Below are 27,317 nucleotides of genomic sequence, written 5' to 3'. Positions count from 1 at the left end.
TAATAGTGCCGTAATAAATGCCTTTAGAACTTACAACATGCATTTTCTGATGTCGTCTCGGACCATTGTGTTGGCTTATATGCAGGTCATGCACTTTTTAGTATTTATACCTATTCATTTTGGGGTTGGCTTATACGCGAATGGGTTTATATGCAAGTATATATGGTAATCACAGGCCAGGCACTGCATTTTGTGGATGTGGCTCTCTTGTTTGCTTGTACGGTGGATTGAATGGAACCATTCTTATCGTTGCATTACCAAGTATAGGTGGTAGCTATTAAGAGACAATATTCAAGATACACATTTTATGTTAATGGGGTTTTTTTTGTATTGATGTTGTTAAGTGCCTTATATGTGAATATTTAGTGTTGTGGTCTCCCCTCATTCTTATCTTTGCTCCAGACTAGTTGAAAAATGGCAAAATATTATTAATGGGGATTATTTTAAATTTGTTAACTCCACCAGATTATTGGTAAATAGTTCTTTTAGTAGTCCAATTGGCCATGGGTCAACGTTATTTTAGGTAACTGTTAGAGATTGACATAGATTCTGATAATCAAATCAGATTCTGATAATCAAATCATATACTCATCCACCTGGAGATGTGGCAATACACAAATACTTCTTGGTGAGATGATGTATCCTGTACCTCCGTAAGATGATAGAATATGATACGTCAACCATTGTATCTACACATACTGTGGAAATATATCTGTGGTTCTGTATAGTCACTCTTACCCACTGGACATAAGTTAATATTCACATGTATCAAAGAACAATGACTTTTTAAGGTTCTTTTTAAGACTGTGTTATATTATCTTGATTAAAATTATATCAAAGATGTGTGCATGTGCAATAGTTAAACAATCCATAAAACTTTATTTATCACAGTACATATTGTATCAAGTGATTTGTATTACAATACGTATCATATGTTTAAAATGACAATACACACAATTGGTACAAAAGTAAATCTATTTTCCCATTTTGTATAAATGTGAGATTTACAGTTCTACACCTACTAGGTGTCATCCTTGGGCTGATCAGCTGGTTCTCCTTTGCTGAAAAGCAAAGAATTTAATCTTGAAAATACAAGTTTAGGAACTCCTTTCTGAAATGATACTAAAAATATTATTTGAAGTTTATCCATTGAGTTAAAAGAGTACATATCAGGGTAGCTGGAGTTGGCTGCTTTAGTGTGTCCTTGGTATGAAGTAGACATTAATGCGTAACAAGTGCAATTAAAATCAACAAGAACAGATTTGGGACTCTGGAAAACCACGTCATATGATCCTGACAAGTTTTTAAAAAATCTAAGTGCATTTTCTACCCTTAAGAAACATTCGGTGTCACTTAAATTTGGTGTGCTTCATTTATAAATAACCTTTGCTTGCCTACTTTACCTAATTGTTGTCAGTCTCAAACGCGTCACAAAGGAAACGACTTTGTTTTCCTTTACATCTTCACCTGATGTAAGGTTGACACTAAATTAGCTAAATATTACAAACATCTTACATTGCAGTTTCACACCTAGACCTTGATTTTTTTAAGGGTGTTTGCATTTACAGAAAACTTGATAATTTAGGCATCATTTTGGTCTGTAGAAAATTTCTCTTTAAACGAGCTGTTGCACATCTTCACAAGTTAGACCTCTGAGAAGTTAAGAGAGACAGAATAGTTGCTGTGATTTTGTCTGGTCAGACAATGGTCTAGATTCCTAAGGTTGTGCTTTTTTTCAAGACAAGCTTTTCTGATACATTGTCATGATAAAGGCAAGATGCCAGCATATATTTCTAGCAGTACATAATTACTTTTCAATTACAAATACGATTACACTTTATTTCATTTACAGGTTGTTTGGCACTGTTGATTACAATTACAATTACACTTTATTTGGAAACCATGATTACGATTGTGACTCTCATTACAGGGTGATGATTATGATTGCTTATCATTATTATACATTGTATAACTGAAAAACAAACCATTTTAACTCTGTAAATGTTTTTTGATAATTATTTACATGTTGAATAATTGACCTCACAGTGAACAATGACAAAGAGCCACACAGCAGGTCTTTTTACGTGGGCCTTCTAAGCTTCTCACCCAAGCTGTATAAACATCTCAGAAGCCAAGTAAAGGTCCTTAGCTTTATAATTTTAGTAATTGGACTTCTGCTCAGAAAACAAGTAAAGTACATTTATTTGAAGTCTGTTTCACTGCGAACTTGTACCTATGAAAGAGTTGCCAACTAAACCTGAATTTTTGTATTAACATACAGTCAACCTAAAATTATAAGATACATGTAGCATATTTTTACTTTAGAAAATTAGCTTAATGTAATAGTCAACATTCATGGTCTTTTGTTTATGGAAAATTTTATTATTCTTACAATTATTAAGAATATAATTGCAGATCTTTTGGTTGCTGTCATTTCTAAATGTGATTACACTCTTTACACTGCAAATGAAGGACGATTATGATTATAGAGTTTTTGAAATCAGTGAATATGATTACAGTTACAGCTCCTGCTGTAAGTGATTACAATTGATTCAGATTTCAATTGTAATAGGCCCCATACCTAATATCAGTTACTGCAAATATTGCAAAGTAGAAGTATATGGTAGGTAAACAAATTTTTCTTCTAAAGTAAGACTTAGAAATTATTAAATTTATATCTTGTCTGTAACATAAATTCTATGACAATTAACTACTGTCACAGGAACAAGTTTTTGTCTTAAGATTTCATTAGTATGATTTCTAAGATATAAACTTTGAGGCTAGAATTAATAAGTAGAACTTTGTGGAGACTGGGCTGTTCATCGATTATCAGGGATTATAAATACGTCTCAGGGCAAGAAAAGTTTGCATCCACAGTTTGTATTGTAGTGTATGATAATCCTGATTAAATCCAATCCAAATTGATGGCCATATTAGGGTGCATGCTGTATTTTATTTGAGATTTCTGGTGAACAAAGACTGATCCACTGGTAATTCAGTGTCGGTATTCCATGGCAGACCTGAGCCAATATTATTCTCAGTACAGAATATGTTAATACGCAAGCAAATATTGTTTATCAGGGTAGAAAGCCAATTGCAGATTTACATTACAGCAAAATTGTTTAATTCTCAACTGCAGTAGCTGTTCCAGTGAATGGAAAAAATGAAACCCATCAGATTGATTTGCAAAAGCAACTTGCCTGCAGAAGTTGATTTTAAGTCTAGTATAGGTGAAGGTATTTAATTACTAAAGAATGTTGAATTGTGTTCACCTGTTTTCATACTCGTATATCTTTTTGTTGTTTGTTGTAGAAGTAATACAAGGTTTGCTTTTGTCTACATTACACTTATGGCTTTAAACTTGTTTCTCAAGTACAAGAAAATCAGATTTTCCATGATCATTGTTAAAAACAAGCTACCCTCATAATATTATATTCTGTGACATTTTTGTTTACAGGTTGTTTTCTACTGACCATATAATGTAAATTTACTAACACACAATCAAATTTATTTGCGGTATTTTGTATTTACGAGTCTTCATCCTCTCGTCATTTTGTTTTGGATGCTGAAGTAGAACACCGTTACTTTGCTTTTGTGGAATACACCGTACATCACAAATATCAGGACTAGAATATACATGTAAGTAAAAGTTTCCATCACAATAAGTAGTTCTTGATAACATAGCTACCAACACTTTTATATAGTATTGAAATATAAAATGAAACTTTTAAGTGACTGCTCTGCATGTTCATTTGTAGACAGCTGTTTAAACTCTCTCGATCGATATATATCTCTCTCTCTCTCTCTCTCTCTCTATATATATATATATATATATATATATATATATATGCGTGTGTGTGTGTGTGTGTGCTATTGTTTAACTCAGATTTATCATACTTTCTATGCAAATTTTCTGATCTTTATACATGTTGATATACACTAACAGAAGAGATGATTTATTTAGCTTTATCACATTTTCCCCGTTTTTATGTATGTATTTAGTTTGTAATCATAGTATGTGCAGTTTGTAGTCATATTATGAGCTTGCTTTTTTTTCTGTAGTTTTGCTTAGTGGCTTGCTATTAATTTTGCCTTAAAAAAATATATGCATATATTCTTTCATTTTCTTCTTCTTGCACAGATCAAAGCAGCCCTTGTTTCACAAAATTAATTTCCATATGACTTGCAGTTTCAGTTAATATATAGAAAATTGTGTTTTCAAGATGAAAGTTTAAAAACTACAGAAGAAAAAGTTGATAATTACTTTCTTACAATATAAATGGACTCTTGGGTAATTATAAAATGCCTTTCTTACTAATTAGCATAATTTTATTTTTTAAATCTCTCTTTTCCCATTTAAAATAGTTCTGATGGAAACAAAACTTGTAATTGTTTATCTTAATTTGAAAAACAACTGGACTTGAAATAATGATCTGAACAACTTGAATAATCCTTAAAAATTTGAGGGGTTGCCTTGCAAACTCCATGAATCAAAACTTCTTTAGTTTATCTGAGTAAATGCAAAACTTTAAAAACAATTGATTTCTTATTTACATATTTCTACACATAAATAAAGAAATAAAATAGGATACATAAGGTTGGATTAGATGACTCAAAACATAAATGAAATAATGAGGAGAAAATGAAACTTTGGTAAGAAAAGTTTTCTTTGAAAACCTGACAGATGCCCTCCCCCCAACTTAACCAAAAGCTATTTAAGCAAAACTTGTACGAGCTGTATAAACTATTGTCACTGTTAAGAAAGACTGGACATTGCATACCAGCAAGTTGTGTAGTGCAGATATCAGGGTTAATCCACTGAGCTCTGGTCTGAACATAGAGCCATTGTGGCACAGTCTGGATTGCTGGACTTCTGACAGAAAGGTGTGGATTCTAATCCTACCATCTGATAAGTCTGGTTTTATTACTGTGGCATGTCCTTGGGCAAGGTACTTTACTCCAAATGCATTGGTAGTTAAGATCTTGTGTTGCTGTCTTGTAAATCACCAAATCAAAACAAATACTATAGTCAACTTGTCCAGCACAAACATCAGGAGTAATGGTAAACACCACTGGGGGATTAAATTTGTGAATGAGTCATTACAAAGTTGGTTCTGCAAATTGACAGCCAAAATACCTATTTGAGGGTCTTTTAATTACTGCAATTTTGAGTCCATTTTATGCTGAAAATTTCTTTTGTGAAATTCGGACATCAACTATGTAAATATTGTGCTTGACTCTTAACCAGAAAGTTGAGTTCAAATCCTGCCTTTGTCTTTTGGCAAGAACATTTTATTTCTAATGCATCATTATGATAGAACTGTTCATATGTTTGTGCTGTGCCTGTCTTTGTCTGTCTCTCTCTGTCTCTCTCTATATATACTTGACACACCAACAACAAAAAAAAAACAACCACCAAAACTAACAAGAGCTACATATATTGTCTTTACTGGGGAGGGGGTGGGCTGTTTTTATTTCAGTGTGGGACTTGTTATATTGCTGGTCATTGCTCTTCTGTCAGATGCCATGTTTACCTGTTTACTTCTTTATTTAATTGCTACAACTGGTGTTTCTTCTCCAATTGGTTCATATTTATTATCAAGGATGGGATTGATTCATTACATTTGGTAACTCTAATTGACACTTATACCACACCATGCACTAGGAAAAAAATGCCAAGAACATGCATACAACACTTGACACAAGTGCATATTTTCTCCTTCATTTAGTGTATGAACCTTAGTTTTGTGATTTCCTTGTATTTTACCTGCAATTCCAGAAGTATTTGTGTTAGAACACCAGTGTTAAAATTGAGGATGAATCACCACCACTACCACTATTTTCTTCCCACATTTCAAATTCTGTCCTTAAAGAGGTTGCAGAGGTTTATCACTTCTGTTGTAACTGTTCTTCTAAACTCATCCACTCCAAAGTAATGATGGTTTTGATAGGCAAGATCCGATATCTTTTTTCTTTTGTTTTAAACTCATCCACTCCAAAGTAATGATGGTTTTGATAGGCAAGATCCAATGCCTTTTTCCTTTTGTTTTAAACTCATCCACTCCAAAGTAATGATGGTTTTGATAGGCAAGATCCAATGCCTTTTTCTTTTGTTTTAAACTCGTCCACTCCAAAGTAATGATGGTTTTGATAGGCAAGATCCAGTGCCTTTTTCCTTTTGTTTTAAACTCATCCACTCCAAAGTAATGATGGTTTTCAATCACTTAAAGGAATGATGGTTTTCAATCACTCCAAATAATGATGGTTTTCAATCACTCCAAAGTAATGATGGTTTTGATAGGCAAGATCCAATGCCTTTTTCCTTTTGTTTTAAACTCATCCACTCCAAAGTAATGATGGTTTTCAATCACTCCAAAGTAATGATGGTTTTCAATCACTCCAAATAATGATGGTTTTCAATCACTCCAAAGTAATGATGGTTTTGATGGGCAAGATCCAATGCCTTTTTCCTGTTGTTTTAAACTCATCCACTCCAAAGTAATGATGGTTTTGATAGGCAAGATCCAATGCCTTTTTCCTTTTGTTTTAAACTATCCACAATGAGCATGTAAAAACAAAAAGTAATATTTATTCATGTAAATACTGAGGGACCTATCCCATTTTAAAGTTATACATTTTAGGAGTTGTACTGAATTACCATTGCTGAAGCACTACACTCATTTACTAAGAACTTTTAAAGCCCCCGATAGTACCTTGTTTCCGACCCATATATTATTATTTGGGCTATATATGGTGATTATTGACCATATTTATCATGTGATTGTTATATACAGGGCATTGGTTTTTTTTATAGCGAGCAGTGGTGAGATTGATTAAATCTGACATCTCTGTTTGGGAAGTTCATCTTTATATGAGGTGACCACCAATACATTTTTTTACACACAAAAAAGTCTTGCAACACTTAACTGGAAGACTTCACAATCCTTTGATGGAAAATTTATTGCTTTTAGTTTTTAACTCGGTCACAAAATGAAGCTTTATACAGTACGTATATGAAAAGGTCAGATACTTAGTTTCTGTTCTTGAATGTATCATTCATTCTGATTTCTAAAAGAACAGTGCCAAAAACTTTTTTTTAAAATTTAAAATCACAGACAGTATTTTCAAGCTCTAAATTACTTTCATTTAATAAATCCCCTTCACTTAGATAATTACTTCTTGCCCTATTTTTTTAATACACCTAATCATTTATTTATCTCCCTTTAGATAACACCACCTGATTGCCTGAAACCATTTCCCACTGATGCACCAAAATGACACCCATGTAATACCAATCAAATAAGAAGAAACAATAATATTCACAAGTCAGCATTTTTTACCTTGATCCATGCAGCAGGAGTTTAGACATATTTCACATGCATGATGGTGCTGTACAAATAGAGATGAATATGAGAGAAGCCTGAGGACTAATTTTTTTAGGTCAACATATTATTGAATAGTAACATAAATGTACAGTGATTCCAGTTTTGGTGGGTTTCATTTTTCAAAGGTGTTTTATCAAATGAATATTTTTGTCATTACTTAAATTTGTGAATAGCCAGTGCAGTGTGGTGTGACCTTTATTTTCTCCAGGGGTAAATTATTATTTATTAAGTCTTTCATGTAATGTATATACTGGTTCCACAAAATCAACAAAAAACTGGAAACCCACAAATAGGAGTGAATTCTCAGCATTGACAGACGTGATGTGTAATGTTTCAGATGAAAGATTTGTCCATGCACAGAAATTTGTATATTTCTTTTTCAGGATGTCTTCATCATCTGTTTCTCCTTAATAAGTCCAGCTAGCTTTGAGAATGTCAGAGCAAAGGTAAGCTGTTAATTAAGGGTGCTTTGTGACCATTTGAAAACCCTGCTGTGCTTACAGTAATACAATTTTAATTGAAGACTCAGATAATAATGAATAATTTCAAGTGAATAACAACTATTGTGTTAACATTCAACAAAAATTAAAGTTTGATTTTTCAAATGATCATTTGTGAATATTAAATTTCATTGTAATGTTTCAAACTCACCATGACTTTTATAAACTTTTAAGATGGCTTCATGCCCTATTTGGATAGTTGTAACATGCTTGATTTTAAGTTTTTACTGCTTTGGACCCAGGTTGAAATGGAGGTTTAATTACACTACCTCAATAACCAGTTAACCAACATATGACATGTCAAGAGCATGTTGGATATGTACACTTAGACAAATTTGTATGCAGTTGTCATAGAAGGTCACATTATCAAGGGCATCTGGGGTGTTCTTACTCTGTCCATGAACAAAAACCTCAATATTTATTGGTAATTAAGTTTATTTGTACAGAGAACTTTGCATTTTGTAAAAACTAATCATACTTAAAAATCTTAAATGAAAACTACCCTTCATAATTTTCCTTAAAAATAATTTTAAAAATTTGTCTTGCTGAATTTCATCATCCACTTGAATAGACAAAAATTAATCAATTTGGCATCAAGTTTTAACATTTTTGGCATTCCAAATGTTAAAGTTAATTAAAACAAATTTTTACTTTCCAAGAAAAGAAATGTTATTATTACTTGTAAAGTGTAAAAGAGTTTTAAATAAACTGATTCCATTTTATAACAACCAGCAGTTAGTGCATTGTTTTCATTTATCAGAATTTCGTGTGAAAAGAGGAAGAAATACATAAATTACATGTACATTCAGGAGTTACAATTGGTAGAGCATCAGATTTGTAATCCAGGGGTCACGGGTTCAATACTCCCCCATACCAGCCCAGGTTGGATGCCTCTGTGTGTCTTTGGGAAATGCACTTGGCTCAGATTTCTTTGGCTGGATGTCACCAAGAATGTGTCTTTCGAGCCCACAAAGACGGAGCAAAACAAGCACATTCAAACTGGAATAAGTAATTCTTTCAATCCAGAAATTTGCTAAGTCCATGTTGAGATTATATGTATCTAGTAATAGAAAATACCAAGACTGACAAAAAGTTGATATATCTTTATTAAAAAAAGAATTTGCCAATAATATGCTTGTTTTCTACTTCAGACTTATTTTTCATGGCACTCTTTCGGCTTATCATGGAAGAAGTACTGTAATTTTTATTGATTATAGGATAACTCGCACCAAATAGTTCTGATAGTACTTGAAATTTTCATATTTATAGTGGTTTCCAGAAGTGATTCATCACTGCCCAAAAACGCCAATCATTCTTGTGGGAACCAAGCTGGATTTGAGAGAAGACAAAGAAACAGTGGAACGACTACGAGAAAAAAAATTGACACCAATTGCCTGCACACAAGGACTGGCCATGGCTAAAGAAATTCAGGCAGTCAAGTACCTAGAGTGTTCTGCCCTTACACAGAAAGGCTTGAAGCAAGTTTTCGATGAAGCAATAAGAGCTGTGATGAATCCTAAACCGCTACCCAAGAAAAAGCGACGATGTCCTATTTTATAGCTAAAAGATATCCCATATATCGTTTTGGTGCAGTCAGTGGAAATTTGTTCATTGTTCGTTTGCACAGAAATTGATGATCTGTATTTATTAATTGTTCTTGTTGATTTATGAATATTTGGGGTTGTAGATAATGAACACTTGAAAAGGGTTTGTCTTTCTTATCCTCTGCCCTTTTTTGTTATGCCTACTTACGTTAAAGGAATAACATCAGTAGTTAGACTGCCTGTTTTTAGATTGTTCCAAGAGAGTCATGTCTTCACTTGTTCAGTCTAATTTAAAAGTTTAGATTGGTAAATATCTCACAGATCTTTGCTGATTTATTTTTGTTAAGCGCCCATTATTCACTTTTCTGACAGTGGCATTGGCATTGCCAGTAATTTGTCCAGACTTTGCTTAAAGCTTTATGCTCGCATGTATTTCGTAAACGCTTAATAGATTTGGAATGAAATATTATACAGCTTAGAAAATCATTATTTGTCATGCTATAATGGCCCCTTTTACCTTGAGGTGAAGGTTACACAAAAAATTGTGGTCAAAACTTTTCGTTCGCTTTATATTCTAAAACCCTTGATAGATTCTCCAAATATGTGGCATTCTACAGCACACTGTCTCATCCCTATTATCAGGGACTCAAATTTAGTCATAGAAAATGCATGTTAAGGAATTTGGTTTAAGTTTATTTGTTCATTTTTTCTAAACTGCTTGATTGATTTTCTTCATACTTGGGATGAACCATCATGAATTTAAGACAGTTCATTGATTATTCCTTCCACCTTATGTTGAAGGTCAGAGTCATCGAAGATTTAAGGTAAGGTTTTATTCAAAGTTATTTTCTTTTGTTTACATTCCCTAAACCCCTAGATGCATTTTCTGCATACTTCAATTGAATAATTATGATGCAAAGAAAAATCAGTTTCCTCACCCCATATTACATTTTCTTCATTATGAGGCTAAGACAATTCATTCTGGTACATGCTCACTCTACATTCTTAACTTGGAATCAAAGTCATATGTTTTATAGCAACGCTGTAATCATGAGATGACATGCAGGCCATGACCTTCATGCTTCAATATGCTGCAGACCTGCCAGCCCTTACGATTTTGACATAAGTCTTATGAAAATGACCCTTAAAATACAGACTTAATGAATAAAAGGAAAAGCTATGGAAATATGATTGCTACAGGAAATTCTGGATAATTAGCTTGTCTGTGTTTGATTTGGATCCGAGTTTTAGGGTTGCCATTGTAATGCAAAATGAAGAACAAAATTCCAAGAACTACATCAAGTTGAAAGACAGCAACAAGCCATTGAGCTACATATGGGTTGAAACTAAGTTTATGCTACTGTGCTAGATGTAAATAAGGTGTATGTGTATGTGCACTTTGCAAACTTTTCAAATTAACATAATGTTTACTCTTGATACATCAGTTTGGGATTCCAAACTTTTTAAATAGATGTTTTTGAACTTGATAGTAACAGTAGATGATATTTTGTTACACCTTAATGAAAGCTGATCAGACTTATGAGGAAAATCAGCTGCGTTACTGAGACAATCTTGTTTGAGTTGATTGGTCTGATGCTGATCCATACATTATTGACATGAACAAAGAAAATTATGGATTGATACTTCAAGATTATAATTATTGTCAAAATAGGAGACACTCAATTGGGCCTTTCCATTTTTTGCTCTTTTCATCATTCCTTCTAGCCAGCTGACCAGCGCACTTTGTTTGCACAATAACTTCCTTTGATTGTATTGGATTTCAGTAAAAAAATACGAGTGCAGCTTTATGAAATCTTGGCTTCATTTGATTTTTATTGCCACAGTTCTGCATCATTATTTGAACGAGTTATTATCCCATATTGTCAAACCTAACCCCTTTTGCTTCCTCACAATAACTTCCTTCATTTTTATTCGATTTCAACCACAATTTGTCAGCAGTTTTACTTTGATGAGGCCTTGGCCAAGTTCAACTGACAGCTTTTATATCATCGTTTAACAGAATTGTAGACTAACCAAATTTTGTTTCTCCTCAGCAGAATTCTTGTTAGATTTCAACTAAATTTGGTGTACAGTTTGCTATTGATGAATTCTTGGTTGAGTTTATGACCATTCTACTTTGTCCTATACCAGAGTTATAACCACTGGGTTTCAGAGCCACCTACGTTAGTGTTCACGCATAAACACGTAATTATTATTAAGGGCTTTCAACCAAATTCTATAGGCAGCTTGAAATTGATGAAGCCATGTTGAGTTTGATTGTTTGTTCAGACTTTTTAACTTAGATTGTTCATCCCATCCACTTTTATTTCCTCACAATAAGACCTTTATTTTGCCATAGTGTATCCTGGTGCTAGGCACTTTACTCGATTTGCCCTGGTTTTAAATAGCCTATTTGTGTTGATGTACTGTAGACACAAAATCCTTCAACCAGATTTAGTACAGCTTGATATTGATAATTCTTTGGCTGAGTTTGTTTATCTGTATTTTACATCATTATTTAAACAGAATTATAGCTCAGAAAGTCAACCTACAAATTTACTTTCATTTAACATAATGATTATATTAATTGTTACTAGATTTCAACAAAATTTGGTATGCAGATATTTATCAGATTTGGTATGCAATTATTGATGCGATCTAAGTTGGACTTGAATAATAGCATCCTACATCATTCATCAGAGCTTTGGCCATTATTGTCAGCCTCAATCCCAATAACTCCCATATTTATTATTGGATTTCAAACATTTTGTATTTAGTGTTATATACATGAGACATTAGATGTGTTTGAGTGTCATTGTTGTTCAGTTATATTTTCAAAATATTAACTATCTTTTACCAGAGTTATGCCCCCTGCATTTTGGCCTACCCTTCTTTCCTTTCTGCATACTAACTACCTTAATTCTTGACAGATTTCAGACTTTATTTGGTATGTAACTTTATATTGGATAATTTATTCAAACAGTTGTTACAATTGACCGAGTTGTAAAGCCACTGAAGTATTCTGCATCATTGTGACATGGGATGTGAAAATGGTTTATATTGACAGATAACATTCAGTTTTTAAAGGTTACACAAAGTCTGTTGGATTAGCTCAGGAGAGAATGGAGAAAGCTCGCAACATATATGATAAAAAAGAAACAGTATGGTAATGAAAATGTGAAAATGTTCAGACATGCACACATATGGGGGCGCTCACCAGATAATATGTACTTTTGAGAGAGTGATGTATGTAAGGTGAAGTAGTTCACATTTAAAACATGCACATTGGAGAGAATGTTTGCATACCTCTATGTTACATTAATGTAATGTGGATGATATTTCTTTTGGATATTGTACTTTTGGAAATTTTACATGATTTAAGCACACTGCTAACTAAAATGACTGCTCCCTTATGTTAAAAAAAACAGCCTGAATTAGTCTAAAGTATACTTTACATAGCAGCTATTAAAATAGGGAAAATGAATTTTGCCAGACTAGACAATACCAGCTTCTGAAAGTGCAATGAATGAACTACCAAATATATAAAATGTAAAAAATTTATCAGCTCTTTTTTATACAATTTACCTCTGAAGTTCAGGAAGTGAAAATGACCAAGTAGAGCTAGCACTTTTTTGAAAGGTGCACATCTGAAGTAAGGCCAAGCTGTATACTCTATAACCCATAGTACACCCATCAATCATACACCAAAATAAAGGGAATTAAAGGTTCTTTGCATTATACCTAAGATATACAAGGTCTTTTTTAAATAGCCAGTATAACCAGTGAGGAAAGCCGGGGAAATTCTTATTCTTTAAAATCCTAACCCTATGCAAAATACGAAACTGTAGAGCGCCACCTATACACAAAACACATTTATGCCATTATTTATAACATTTTGGCTAGAATAAAATGTCATTACCTTGCTGGATAATTTTTCCCTAAATATCTTGCCCAGAAAATTAGTATTTCCATTGTGTATTGATGCATCTGGCAAGTGGAAACCTTTTTTGCCACATATTTTCATTTTATTATCAGAATAAGGTCAGGAAAATCTCAATGATTGTAACATTGGATTTGCTGAATAATAGGTATGTCATATTTAATTAAATGTACCTGCTCCAAATCGATATCTCCGATGCTTTTTCTTATTGAAACTTTATTGATTAAAGTTGCTTTTATTTCAATGATTTTCAGTGAAAATTTCAGGTGCTGCTTAATTGTACTTTTAAAATATCAGCTTTAAATTAAAAGGCAATTATTTTCTCTTGCACTAAAGATATGTATTTTTTAGCCATTTTTATCACCTTTTTTTTGCCTACTATCTATATGTATTAAATTGAACAAGTATAAATAAAAAGTACTTTAGATTTTGTTATTTTGTTTTGTGTTTGTTATGACGGATCTGTGCTAGGTGTTGAAACAAATATAATAGCAGCTCAGAATAACAATAATGGTAACTTGTCTGCCGTCGAAAGCCTGTGTTGAACCTTGAGAATAATGGAGAATTTTCCACCTTCTCATTTGCATTTCTCATTCTTTACCGTGGTTTTGTGGGGGAGGGTATGAAGAATTTTCCAGGAATTTAAATATGACTTGTAACTATATAGTGAAAATTTCTTGAAAATGGATGAAAAACGTTCAAGTTGTAAAGATTTCTTTTTGTTTGTGTTACTTAATAAATGCTGTCTGTATGTGTTATTTGTAACAATTCACACTTAGATGGTGATTGAAATGGTAAGTCATAGATTTGAATCTCTTTTTTTAGTGATAGCTTGACAGATACCACTCTCAGCCAAGGTGTAAGCATTGTATTGATTAATGCATCATATTGGGTGGGGACATCCATGTTATCTGGATACATTCATTGTTACAGTGTCTGTTAATTTCTGCTAATACAAAATTTCATGATTTGGCAGAAAATGATATTCAATACTCGAACCTTGTAACAGGAAATGTGTTATAACAAGGCTCCTAAGAGAAAACTTTGATCCACCTACAAGTGTATGTTTTGTTGATGAAATCTCCTGACATGGTGACAGAAAGGAAGTAAATTGGAATTAAAAGGATTAACTGAACTGATCAGGGTTGGTTATTTATCAATTTGTAACATTTACTTAATCACTGGCAAAGTTAAGACTAGGTTTGTGATATGAGGCAGGTTGTGAGAACTAAATGTCAGACACATAGACAAATAGATGGACATACTTGATCTGTATATAATGACACCAATACTGTCATATGCACAAAAATGTCTGATTTCTGGTTGCATTCAGTTATGAAGTTTCATTGATTTATTCATCTTGAGAGGTACTATTCACTGTGGGTAAAAGGAGGTCAGTTACCTTCTTCAGTGATATGTGTAGCTTTTTAGCTCTGCAGGTCATAGATGAGAAGAGTTTATGGGATGGTCTCTTATGTGTCATCCATCATGTCTGTCCATTAGCACAAGTTTGTTATCGCTACTCCCTCCTAAGCTTGGAGGATTGCCTTGAAACTTAGCACACATTCATCCATCTCTCTATCTCTATCTATCTCTCTCTCTCTCTCTCTCTCTCTCTCTCTCTCTCTATATATATATATATATATATATATATATATATATATATATACGTTGCATTGAGAAATCCTTAGAATTTTAGCTTCAGCTGTGGGTCGGTGCTGCCTTCAGATATTTTGGTGGGTCATATTTTGTAACTGGATGAAGAATTTTAGAGGAGTCTGATGCATAAAAGCTAATACATGTAATGTGTACAGTGTCATGGATCTTTATTTGCACCGCAACTTTCAGAAATAGTGTTACAATCCAAAGGACATGATTATACGTGAGAGAATAACTGTATTAAAGGGATCCAGAACTATTACCTTTGTATGGTCAGTCTTGCTTCATTGACCTGTATATTAAAAATAGCAGGATATGCATATTTATGCCAAGTTTGTACATAAATCAATGCATGCTTAACTGCATATAAGTGGCACCTGTTCATAATGACTGCTTTATAGGCTGCAAAAAAATTACTGTTTGTTTGCTTCACTCAAAAAATAAGTATTGCAGTGCATGCATCATGCATGTGTAATTTGAAGGAATTGTTTATTATCTTTTTTGCAGCAAGCATATGATCTTACCAGCCATATATACTCACATATAAATCACATCAAACTGCATAGAGCCAGATCTTATATTGCATAATGCATAAGCAGATTGGGGTCAGTGCCGTTTGTTAGGGTTAATAAATAGAAGAATCAGCATAGGCCCTAACCTGGTTGTTATGGTTAATAAAAAGAAGAATCAACATAGACCCTGGTCTGGAGGCCTATTATGTAATGGCATATCTGGTTGCAAGTTGTTCACAGTAATAGGTGAGTACGGAAACTATTTGTCTGTGGACCATGCCCTAAAAATAATGCTTGTGTAAGATCAGTGAACAAGTAATTGTTATTGGCCTATAGCCGATATCATTATTGATAGGTTTGACTATTACTGGGTAACCCAGGTGAATAGGAAGAATTTATTTTTTAACTCAAATCATAGTAATTAATTTCTTTCTTTCAGGATGTGTTTCTAATATGCTTCTCCTTAATAAGCCCGGCCAGTTTCGAAAATGTCAGGGCAAAGGTGAGTACCGATTCAAATAAAGAAATTAACCTTGTTTGATTTACTAGCATTATCTTCACCCCTTATTTTCATTTAAATCATACCATCTTATGCAGAATTAATTTTGTCTAGGAGGTCTCTTCTATAAAATGAAACATCTTCAAAAGAAAACTACTTTTTATCTCTACTAATTAGCAACCTTCATTATTATTCAGATGTTTCACTGAATGTTAGATAGTTATTGTTATATTGTATATAAATGTTTTGTACACTTTGTAGGCTACTGGCCAAGAGTGAGCTTACATGCATGGTTGATCTTGCGTTCATTATGCTTTATATGTCTGTCAATAAATACTCATGGATGCATTCTTGTGGCTTTATTTATTGGATGTTAACAGAACACAGTGTAGCTTTATATCAACAAAATCTCAGACAAGTTCACTGATCAGCAATGTCAATTCATGTGAGATGACTTAGTGTCCATATTCGTTGCCTTATTTATTCACATATTTTGATGAAACTGCTTTTCAGCTCCCCTGATATGAATCATCCATTCACAATTGTTATTTACAACTTCATCTCAAAAACCACTTTACCTAAATGAACATGATTTTACATAGAGCAGTTCAGACTTTTTGAATAAATGCTGTCTCTGATCCATTATGACCACCATTATTAAATACCAATAAAAATGAGATTTAAACAACATTTCAAAAGATGCTCAATGAAAATTGACAGATATTTCAAAAAGCATTGCCAGTCTTCTGTCAGATATGACTGCTGTTACAAAAAAAAATATAAATCCTTTAATGACCTCTTAGAAACCACCAGAACTAAACCAAATTTAATAGAAAGCTTCCTGGCATGAAGTTCTTCAGATTTGTACAAATAATGCCCATCTGCCAACTAGAAATGTGAAAATTTTAGGAAACTTCTACCATATACCTGTCAGTCCTAACAATCAGTTACCCACGTACCTGATCAAAGCAAAATTGTATTAAATGTGAACCTGGACTGATCAGTTGGAGGTTCATACATGCCAACCATCAAGAAAAGATATAAGCATATTGTTTACTATAAGTGTCTAAAAATGCATAATCTGCATGTAAATAAAGTAATCTGTATATTACATGTCTTAATTACAGAAACTAGGAAAAATGTATTTTTGCTACGTACCTGTATCTTCAGTTAAATTTCTTGTCACAAATTGGTTAAATCCATGTGGATGAGATTATAAACACAAAACAAATTTATAAATTATGCATAACACTCAATTTAACTGGTTTACGTCTTTCTCAAATGGTTGTGAAGTTCACAAGTGATGAATACAGTATTACATCACTGTCAAAAAAAATTCTTCAAAATTTGCAAAGTGCCATAGATTTGTCCTTTTTCAAATGTAACATGCAATTTTTTTTAAAAACATATCCACGACAGAACATTTTTGAAAGAATATTCTTATAATCATGTTTTTTTTATGAGATCTAAATCTCATGGAAACATTCTGTCAGTCATTCCCTTTCCCATATGTAGTACACTGTAGTCTTAGTGTTTGTTTTGCTGGTTTTAAATGACTAATTTATCAAATCAAAGAATCATATTTTCTTAAAATTACAGTGAAATGGTTGATTTTATAATATCTGTTCATAACAAGAACATGAAAGGCAAATTGAGTGAGTTTACCAGCAGTTGTACCAGTTCTGTTTTATCGGAGATGCAATATTTGACAGTGTTCCCCATATAGGGATGAGACCCTGCCAATTTATTTTCTGTAGACTAAAGAATTAACTTTGAAGAAAATAAACATTTTTGGTGCACTTTGTGGCTCAGTACATAGCATATGTACTTGTTGATTTAAGTTGGTACAAACTTTATAAATAACTAAAATTATGCAAGTACAAAGAGAATCGATGTAAAAATTACAAATTGTATGTTTAATTTTTACTTTTTCTTCACCACATTTAACTGATTTATGGTCTTTGTTTGACTTCAAATTTTTACCTTGCATCTTGAACCAGAACACACAGAAACCTATGTACCAAAATTTCAATATGAAACATGTTCATAGATGAGATCTCAGCATCTTTTTAATATGTAATATATGCACATTGTAAGTACACTTGCAATACCACTTTTCTTTGAACCTTAGGTTGTTTAATTGTACATTTGTTGTTAAATGTTTGAATATAAATTATGCATATACTCTTTAAATTCACAGTGGTATCCAGAAGTTGTACATCACTGTCCAAATACTCCCATCATTTTAGTTGGGACCAAACTTGATTTAAGAGAGGACAAGGAAACGGTAGAGCGACTGAAGGAGAAAAAGTTATCGCCCATCACATACCCCCAGGGCCTTGCCATGGCAAAGGAGATCCATTCTGTCAAGTATTTGGAGTGCTCTGCTCTGACACAAAAAGGCCTGAAAACTGTGTTCGATGAGGCAATCCGGGCTGTCCTGTGTCCAAAACCTAAGCCAAAGCCAAAGAAGCATTGTGTCATGTTGTAATTGTTTGATATACTGTACAACCTGTCTAATCTGGCCTTTGAGTAATTCAGTCAGTAATGCAATTGCAGATTTCAGTCCTGTTACTGATAGATTGGACCTGTTTATTCTATCTTACTGTTAATTCTGGACTTAAGTTTTTATCTTACTCAGGGCTTGATTACACTGGTGCCACTGTGTCAGTTATGGCTTTCACCATATATCTTTTGTGACAAATATTATCAGCATGGCAATGCTAGTAGAAAGCAAGAAACTCATTATGTATAGTGAAAATGCAACTACATCCTTTTAACTTGTAACACCATAGCAACACAGGGCATTTATCTGATATCTTGATTTCAGTGACAGAAGCCACTGAATAAACGAACCAAACAAGTGGGTATGCTTTATCTTTTTTAACACAACTATTCAAATCATCAAGCTGATGGTTTTGCAGTAAGTCATAATTTTCTTATAATGCATAATGAAGAACAAAAAAAGTAAAAAAATAAAGATTCCACATGAATGGTTCACAGTATGAACACTAACGCCTGTCATTATGAATGCCGACCAAAGTGTGTTTGATTGACTTCATTTAAATTTTATTCATTATGAAGCAATTTGTGTTAGTATCATTTCTCTTGACAAATTAGTATTAATTGTATGAAACAAAGCACAGATAAGAAATTTTGAAGCAGTCTGAATTTATATAGTCAAACCAAAAGTAAGAAATCATTTTGTTTAAAATTGCTTACTCAGAGAGCACTAATTCACCTGTAATTCTGCATGAAGACTTCTCCAACAACAAAGAAAAACAGTATAAATAGGGTGTTCAGATTATGCACCTTGTATAAAATATACCATCTATACTCATTTGTAAGTTAAACTGCAAACAACAAAGATCCTGATCTGCCATTGGATAATATACCTGCAGATCAGGTTCTGTGTTGTTTATTCTACTAATTATGCCTTAGAAATTCAACAAACCCCGACCTATTGGCATATTATCCAATGGCAGATCAGGGTCTCTGCAGTTTGAAGTTCATCTTGTAAGCGAGTATATATGGTATATTGAGGATATTGTCATGCTACTTATTGTTTATGAGGTAGTAAAGAGTTTTTTTATCCTGTCTTCCATATGTGGATCATTGAAATTACTTGCGTGCATGCTTTACTATTTAGAACACAGTTGGCTGTTTCTGTCACTGAATGAAAATGCCTCGGAAGTAATTCAGTAATTGCCATTTGGACTGTTTCTGTTTACCGAGTAGCCAATATGGCAGTCATCGAGGCATAATTTTTATTTGTAATTTGGGAAATATTGGATTTTTTTCAAAATCCAGCTGGTGTATCTTTAGTTTCATTTTGAAACAAAATTTTACTATATGCTCGTCAGTGTGTATTTACTTTTCTGACATGCAACCTTAAAACCCATTGTGTCCAAACATGTAGTTCAGTATAGGTTTCTTGACATATCGTCCTGCATAATTTTCAGTTTCATGGAAATCCTAGCATTTGCTATGCATATTGAAGTGCATTAATGATGTCATGTTTTATTGGGATGGTGTCTCCCTGTGTATGCAAATAAATGAGTTCTGTGGCATTATAAGGCAAATAGCCTTGCCACCCTTTACACTATTTCACTGTGTTTAAGTATTTTTGGTAGAAAAGTCACAAGTTGTTCCACTTGTTGAAAAATATGCTACTGCACATTTCTGCAAGTTTTCTTTTTTTCTTTCATCCTTTTTTCTTTTCAGCAGAAGATGAAATTTTACTTGCATTTGTTGGGACAAAAAAATGGAAAACCTTAGTACTTATTAAACTGTTCATTCATTTATAGTTAATGAAGGTATATTTTTATTTGTGGCTTTGCAGGTCGGAGTCCAGGGCTTTTTCTTCTTTTTTTGGATGTAGATTGTGGAGTTCTAGTTTTGGTTCGGATGAATGTATTTCTCTCAAACCATATTAAGCTGCCTATTCCAAGTTACAAAGAATAGTTTGTATTTTGAATAATAAATGCTTTTCTTTATCTTTGTTGTCCATTTTACCATGGAAACGAGTAACTGTCATGGGTCATAATTGAAATTATAATCCTAGGAGGAAATAGTTATACTTGAAATGGTTTCATCTTGTTACATTGTTTGACAGCATCTGGTTAGAATCATTACAGCACAAAATGCTTATGGAAAGAAACTAAACATTTTCTATCCAAAATATATGAATTTTTTATCGTTTGCTTTTAAGACATAAAGAGAAGAAATGACTTAAAAATTTACAAATCCAGACTTCATATTTTTAGAGGGTTGCTGGTATTTGCTTATTATCATTAAACATGCATGCTTTCTTTAAGTGAGGTTTAATGCCCTTTTTTAGTATGTAAAAGAGCATGATTATCGATATCCTGCTTAAAGTACTGTATTTCCCAAAGCCAAAAGGCTTTCAGATTAAGCAGAACTTTGGCAAGAAAACTTAACCTCTTTGTACTCCTGGACTCTCATGCCAGATTAACAGATCAACATCACGAGTCTGCACCATAACCATTCAACTACAGAGCTGACAGATATGCCATCCATTCCAATTTTTGTCCTAAAATTGTGTAATTACAATCATTTATCTCAAACTCTGACTTTATGGTCAGAAATTGTTATATATATGTAAACAGCAACTTAAAATGCTTGTGTATCTAGATCACTGAATAACTTACAGCGTCTGATTATAGTTCTTTTGTGAGATCATACCTAAGAAAGCTTGATAAAGATTTCATACAAACAGATGATAAGGAGGAAACCTTAACAAAAACGTGACACATGCTTGAGAAATTCTAAAAAGGATACACAAGACATAAAAACTGGATAATTACCATGCCATTTCATTTTTTCTTCAATAGATTAGTGTGTCACTTGGCTAGAAATATAATTGTAGGAAACATATTTCATCCAAAACACACTGTGAATAAATTTGGTTTAATTCTTAGGGCTGTTCTAGTAAAGAATACTTGGGACCCAGGGAAGGCACTTTTAATGTGAAGTAGTCACCCATAGATGCAATTTAGAATTTTGTATTGTTTTTATATAAACTGTAATCTGAGTAATCTGGTGTGTATTTTTCTTTTAAAGTGTCTTCCCTGGATACCTTGTATGTTTAAAGTTAACAGCCCTTACAATAAATTGTAGGATTCAAATTCCTATTTTTGCCTTCTCAGCCCATCGTGTGTCATCTGTTGTCAACAATTGCTTATTACCATTCCGGAGTGCATGTGTCTAATCATACTTGGAATTTCGGCTTGTATTTTGAAAATCTTGCATATGATTTACTGGCTTTATTACCGTTCAGGATTCCATGTTCCTGATAATGCATTTCATTATAACTTGGAATATGGGCCTACATTATCAAAATCTTGCGTCTGGTTGGCTGACATTGTTACCATTCTGGTGGCCATAGTTCTGATCCAGTTTTGATCACGCATGGAATAGATGCTTTTATCTTATAGATCTCGGATGAGTGAGATGCGCAAATACTTACAAGGTGATCTTGCATCTGACTGGCTATGTCTTACTACTCTGGAGTCCATAGTTCTGATCCAGTATTTTTCAGATTTATATTAAATGCTTAAATCTTTAATATCTTGGACAAGTCTGATTATGAGTGAGATGCATGTTAAAGAGGTGATCTTGCGTCAGAGTGACTTAGCTTGTTACCACACATGAGGCCATGATCTAACCCTGTTTTGTTGAAACTTGAAATGTGGGCTCTTGGATGGAATCAAACCTGAGTGAGAATCTAATTGGCTGACCTTGTTACCAGTCTGAACAAGGTCTCATTTCTGACCCGAATTTGATAAAACATTGTATCTATGCTTATGTTATCAAGGTTTTGGACAAATTTAGTAATGAGCAAGATACACTCTTATTAATGAGGTGATCTAGCGTCTGATTGGCTGAACTTGTTAACACAGTAGATACTAATGTTTCTAATCCAGTTTTCGACAAATTTTTAAACATGGGCATATATTATAACAATCATCAGTGTGTTCAAGGCAGTCCTGGTAGCTCAGAGGAGAGAGCATTGGATTTGTTGTCCCTGGATTCGATATGATCCACAGACAACCTGGGCCAGCTGCCTTGGTGCATCCTTGGAAAAGGTCATTGTTCCAATTTCCAAAATATGATAATGCCAGCAATATGTTGATATTGCCTTTAAAAACCATCAAAAACCATCAGTCTATCAAACAAGTTAGATAATGAGAATGCTCCACTCATATTATTGAAGTAATCTTGCAGCTGATTTTTTGACCTTGTTACCACTGTGGAGGTCAACTTTCTGGTCCAGATTTAACCAAACTTGCAATATCAAGCTCTCAGGAGAGTTAGATGATTGGTGATATTTATGCATATTGGTACAGTTGTCTTTCATCTGATTGGCTGAACTTGTTAATGTGATCAGACATTTTGAATATACGCATATATCACAGTTTTACCCAAGTTCTATAATGCTTGGAATCCATCAGTATTAATGAGGCTTGAATGTGATTGGTTGAGTTTGTTATCACTCATGGGATGATAAAATGGTAAAGAGGAATTATACAACCAAGGCTTTGAATGAGTACACTTATGAGCAAGATCTGTGCATATTAACACATTAACCCCTGGAGGTTTTTGTCCTATCGTCTGAAATTTGAGTAGGAAACACATTTTGAAAGCTATTTCTGAATACATCCAAAAACACCAAATCCCAGGTGATCTTCTAATAACATACTGCCTAGTTGTGTTAGAAACATTGTTTTTCATTGGCTATTTGGCTCGCGCATGAGCAGAAGGGTAAAAGTTGGATTTGTTTGGTTGTTTTTTGTTGGTTTAACGGACCCATTATTTTATATCAAGACCACTCTTTATTCCAAATGTCCATCTTACCCTACTTTTTGCAAAGGTTCATCAGTCTGTTTGCAATTTGTACCAGTTTGCCTTAGATCTGAGACCAAAAAGTCTAAAATCTGGACACAAAATCGGATTCCTACTACGGGCAAATTTTGGGTAGAAAAAAATCGGGTCCAAAAAATGAGGTTTTCCCCTCTGTATTTTGTAGTGCAACTAGAAATTCCTGATTATTTGATATCATTGTAGAGCTACATCTGTCTACCTTTCTGTAATACCACCCAGTTTAGTGTATCATACATGACCTTGATGCTACAGAGCCTGGCAAGTGAGGTGAGCAATATAAGATCCACTTGGATCCCACTTTTATCGTTTTTAAAGCTGACATTCCTTTTTCACAATCAGGACTGACATTTCATAACTGATATTAATTTAGGAATTTCTTTTAATAAAGTGGCTTCAGGTGCTGCACAAACTTTGTTCTAATTCTTGTTAATTTCAGAGGAAATTGTCAGTAATGAAATGCATTTGCATGCCAGTGTTCCACATAAAATCACCAGCTTGATAAGTATTTGTATATAGATATTACAAGTAACTGCATAATGATTATGTTTATTGGTATATTTGAGATAAGGTACAAAATGGACCAATCTAAGCAAAATTATGCAAACGAGTTTAAAGAAAGCATGTTAATCTAAATAATTAATTATTGCATTTTTTCTTTGTTGGCAGACTTGGTTACTTGGTCATGGATATTTGGTATTGTTTAAGAAGTTACTTATGTAGGCATTCCTTATTTGCCTATGTGAATGTGACAGCAGCACATGGTTTGTACCCTACTTGTCCAGGTGTAATCTGCATGCTCTAGACTGTTATGCCAATGTATTATTAACCCAGCCATAATGGTAGGGCTGACAGAAATAAAATGTGTGAATTTTTGTGACATATATGTAGATCGCTGCTTTTTTATGTTTGTGAGGTTTTTTTCTCCAATATACTATCCCAATTTTCTGATTTTGCAATAGAACTTATATTACATGTATATTTGTATTTGTACCTTCAAGGATTTTCCAACCGTTTTTTATGTTTATATACAGAGATTATTAACATTAGGTAAACTATTGTTAGTAAGTATTGACAGATGAGGAATTTAATTTCATAAAGGGAGGCATCACAAGTTATTCCCAAGCAGAGTCCAAGACTTGCAATGTTCCAGCATTCCTGACCTGATTTCACCAATACACTTTCAAGTACAAGTTCAGACTTCAGACTTTCGATTGGTACATTTTTAAGTTAAATTTAAACAACAGATTGATTGATGTCAGACTTGAATTTAAGTTCAAATTTGATTTTTGTTGGTGAAATCTATACTTGGTCCTAATGTATGTCAAGGATATTCTGTGATCTTTTCTAGTATTTACCAGGATTGAAAATTGCCAGTTTCAGATTAGTACAATGTTATTTTAAAATTTTACATCAAATGTGAAGAATGTTATAAAACTTATTTTAGATTGTTTTACATTAGCAGAGTTTTTGAATACTTTTGTTGAACACAAGTATAGTGTATAATTTTACAAAAGAAAACTTAAATGTCTTAGATGAACTTTGATCTTGAATTTCATGAAACTAACTACTGGTAAAAGCAATCTGAAAACATTTGTCCATCAGTGTGCCTTCATTGCTCCTGACTGAGTTTAATATCTTTCCCAGGATAATGGCCATTGAATGGAAAAGCACAGGAACAATTACTCGGTCGCTGTATTTCGATAAAACAGCTGCTAAGTGGGTATTTAAAAATCCACAGAATCTGCACTCCGACTTAAAGATTATTTAATTTTTTTATTTAAAAAAACCGTGTGGAAGTGTTTGTTATTGAGTCCAGCATTTGAAAATTGTTGCATAGAAATATGTTTAAATTTTTTATGAATTATTGTACTGAGAGTCTCACCAAGAATCTAGTTTACAAGCTATTAAAAAGCAAATGAGGAAAAGTTCCAAGTAGATTATTGCATATTCTGTTAGTCGTATGGTATCAAAGAGAAACCCTGATAAATAATAATTGGAAACTGCAAATCAATTGGTCAGTCAACTCAGTTGTAGATTCTTTGAATATGGACCTGAATCAAGGCAAACAAGAATTTTAGTTTTTGGTTCATCTGGCCTTAAGGCAAAGTGAGCTTACAGTATCATCCACTGTCTCTCTCACATCCATCAACTATTACTATCCTGAACTTCTCAAAAACCATCACCCCATTTCAACTAAACTTCACACAGAGCATCAGGGTCTTTGAAGATTTTACAAATGATGCTGATCTGTCATCAACTATGGACGCTATTTGTAAAGATTTAAAAAAAAAAAACTTTTTAAAGAACTTTTTTAAAACTGCTTAACAGAATGTTACCAGAATTGACAAAAACCATCCAGGGATGAAAATCTTTAGCTTGCTTATCCAGCATCAAATTTACCATTACCAGAAATGAAGAAAAAAACTGTCAATCTGTCAACATTTCCTGTTTTCAGCTTCACAAAAACTAAAACCAATTTCAACAAAAATTGACACAAATCACTTAGCAGAAAGATCTTTAAAGTTGGTACAGTTGTTGCCAATCCACCATCAGATGTGATCACTGTTACTCAAACTTGAAGAAACTTAAAACTACTACTTTTCCAAAAGTAGAATTTGACCAAACTTGACAGAGCATCCTGTCATGTAGACCTTTAAAATATGTATACAGGATGCCAATTTGCCATTAGAATATGACAACATTTACTAAAAAAATAAAAACCTTAAAACAACTTCTCGGCAACTAATCAACAGAATCTAACCACATTTTGATATTTAGGGCTTCCGGATTGTGTAAAGATTATTTCACCACATTAAATATGATCACCATTACTAAAAATTTTAAAAATCTTTTAAATTACTTCTCAAAAACCACACAGAATTTGAACAAATTTTGCAGGAATCGTTATGGCATGAAGGGATTCTAACTTGGTAACAATGATGGCAATCTTTCTGTTGTTACTAAAAATAGAAAAACCTTGACAGAATTTGACACATGTCCTAGCTTGAATAGATTTCAGATTTATACAAATGTTGCCTTCCCAGCTTAAAATATGGTTTTCATTACTAATAGAAATATTTACACAACTTTATATCAAACAATGCTGAAAAAAATCTGGCTAGTTGTGACACTTCAGTACACAACAGATGGTGTGTGATTAGATAATGGATGAAGATACAGAAACTAGAAAAGCATTGAAAAAGAGGTTTTCATACCATATTCAGTCAAGAGCTTTGGAAAAATTTCATCACAAAGGATCTCACTGACCCAGATCTTCCTTGACAAGTTGCTCTTTCATTAGGCTATTAGGCAGATATCTGCCAGGTGAGCAATCTCAGGCACTTTAGGGCCTAATGTCTTATGATCAGTTCTGAGGGTTAGATTGTTAATTGAAATATTATTTAGAGTATCTATATTTTTACTTGAAGCACAAGCTGTAATTCTCTCTTTCTCATCATTCTTTAAATATATGTATACATTATGAATAAATAATCATTTAATTTTTAATTTGTTGTTATTTCTACTGCATATTTGGGCTAGGGCCTTTAATTGAATCTATCAGTTTACAATTATTGATACAAAAGTGTGGTAATTGATATTTAATGACATTTTTACCACCATGAAAATTATTTTTTTATGTTAAATTTATAACTCAAATTTCTTAATCCCCACACAGGAGCTTGTTGTGAAAAAGTAATGGATAAATTTGTGCTCTCAACCAGTGAGAGCAGGAGATTCAGTTCTATCCTGACCAGGCACGGACACAGACCTGCCAACCCCAATGAGAGTCCTCGAGGGAGATCTTTAAATTTTTTCAGGGAGATTTCAATTATTTCAGGGAGGGTTTCATCAAGGAAGAAACATGTTTACTAAA

General features: G+C 33.2%; 1 protein-coding gene across 2 annotated transcripts in view; it reads left to right on the top strand.

The window, feature by feature from the left end:
- The window catches only part of LOC149803793 (ras-related C3 botulinum toxin substrate 1), a 55,186-nt gene extending 28,236 nt beyond the window's left edge, over positions 1–26,950 (top strand). Inside the window, exons 4-5 of one of the 2 annotated variants that reach the window (XM_089953594.1) lie at positions 15,980–16,042; positions 18,240–26,950. In XM_089953594.1, the coding sequence (XP_089809720.1) occupies positions 15,980–16,042; positions 18,240–18,530 (354 nt within the window). In that variant the 3' untranslated portion in view covers positions 18,531–26,950. Of the gene's footprint in view, positions 1–7,768; positions 7,832–9,154; positions 13,797–15,979; positions 16,043–18,239 lie in introns of those variants that run through there. The other variant, XM_089953595.1, reaches the window with a different exon arrangement.
- The last annotated feature ends 367 nt before the right edge of the window (positions 26,951–27,317 follow it).

This window comes from Sinohyriopsis cumingii, chromosome 3, assembly GCF_028554795.1.
Source record: "Sinohyriopsis cumingii isolate HCF-2022 chromosome 3, ASM2855479v2, whole genome shotgun sequence".
Taxonomy (NCBI): domain Eukaryota; kingdom Metazoa; phylum Mollusca; class Bivalvia; order Unionida; family Unionidae; genus Sinohyriopsis; species Sinohyriopsis cumingii.
This window is presented reverse-complemented; position numbering and strand designations above follow the sequence as displayed.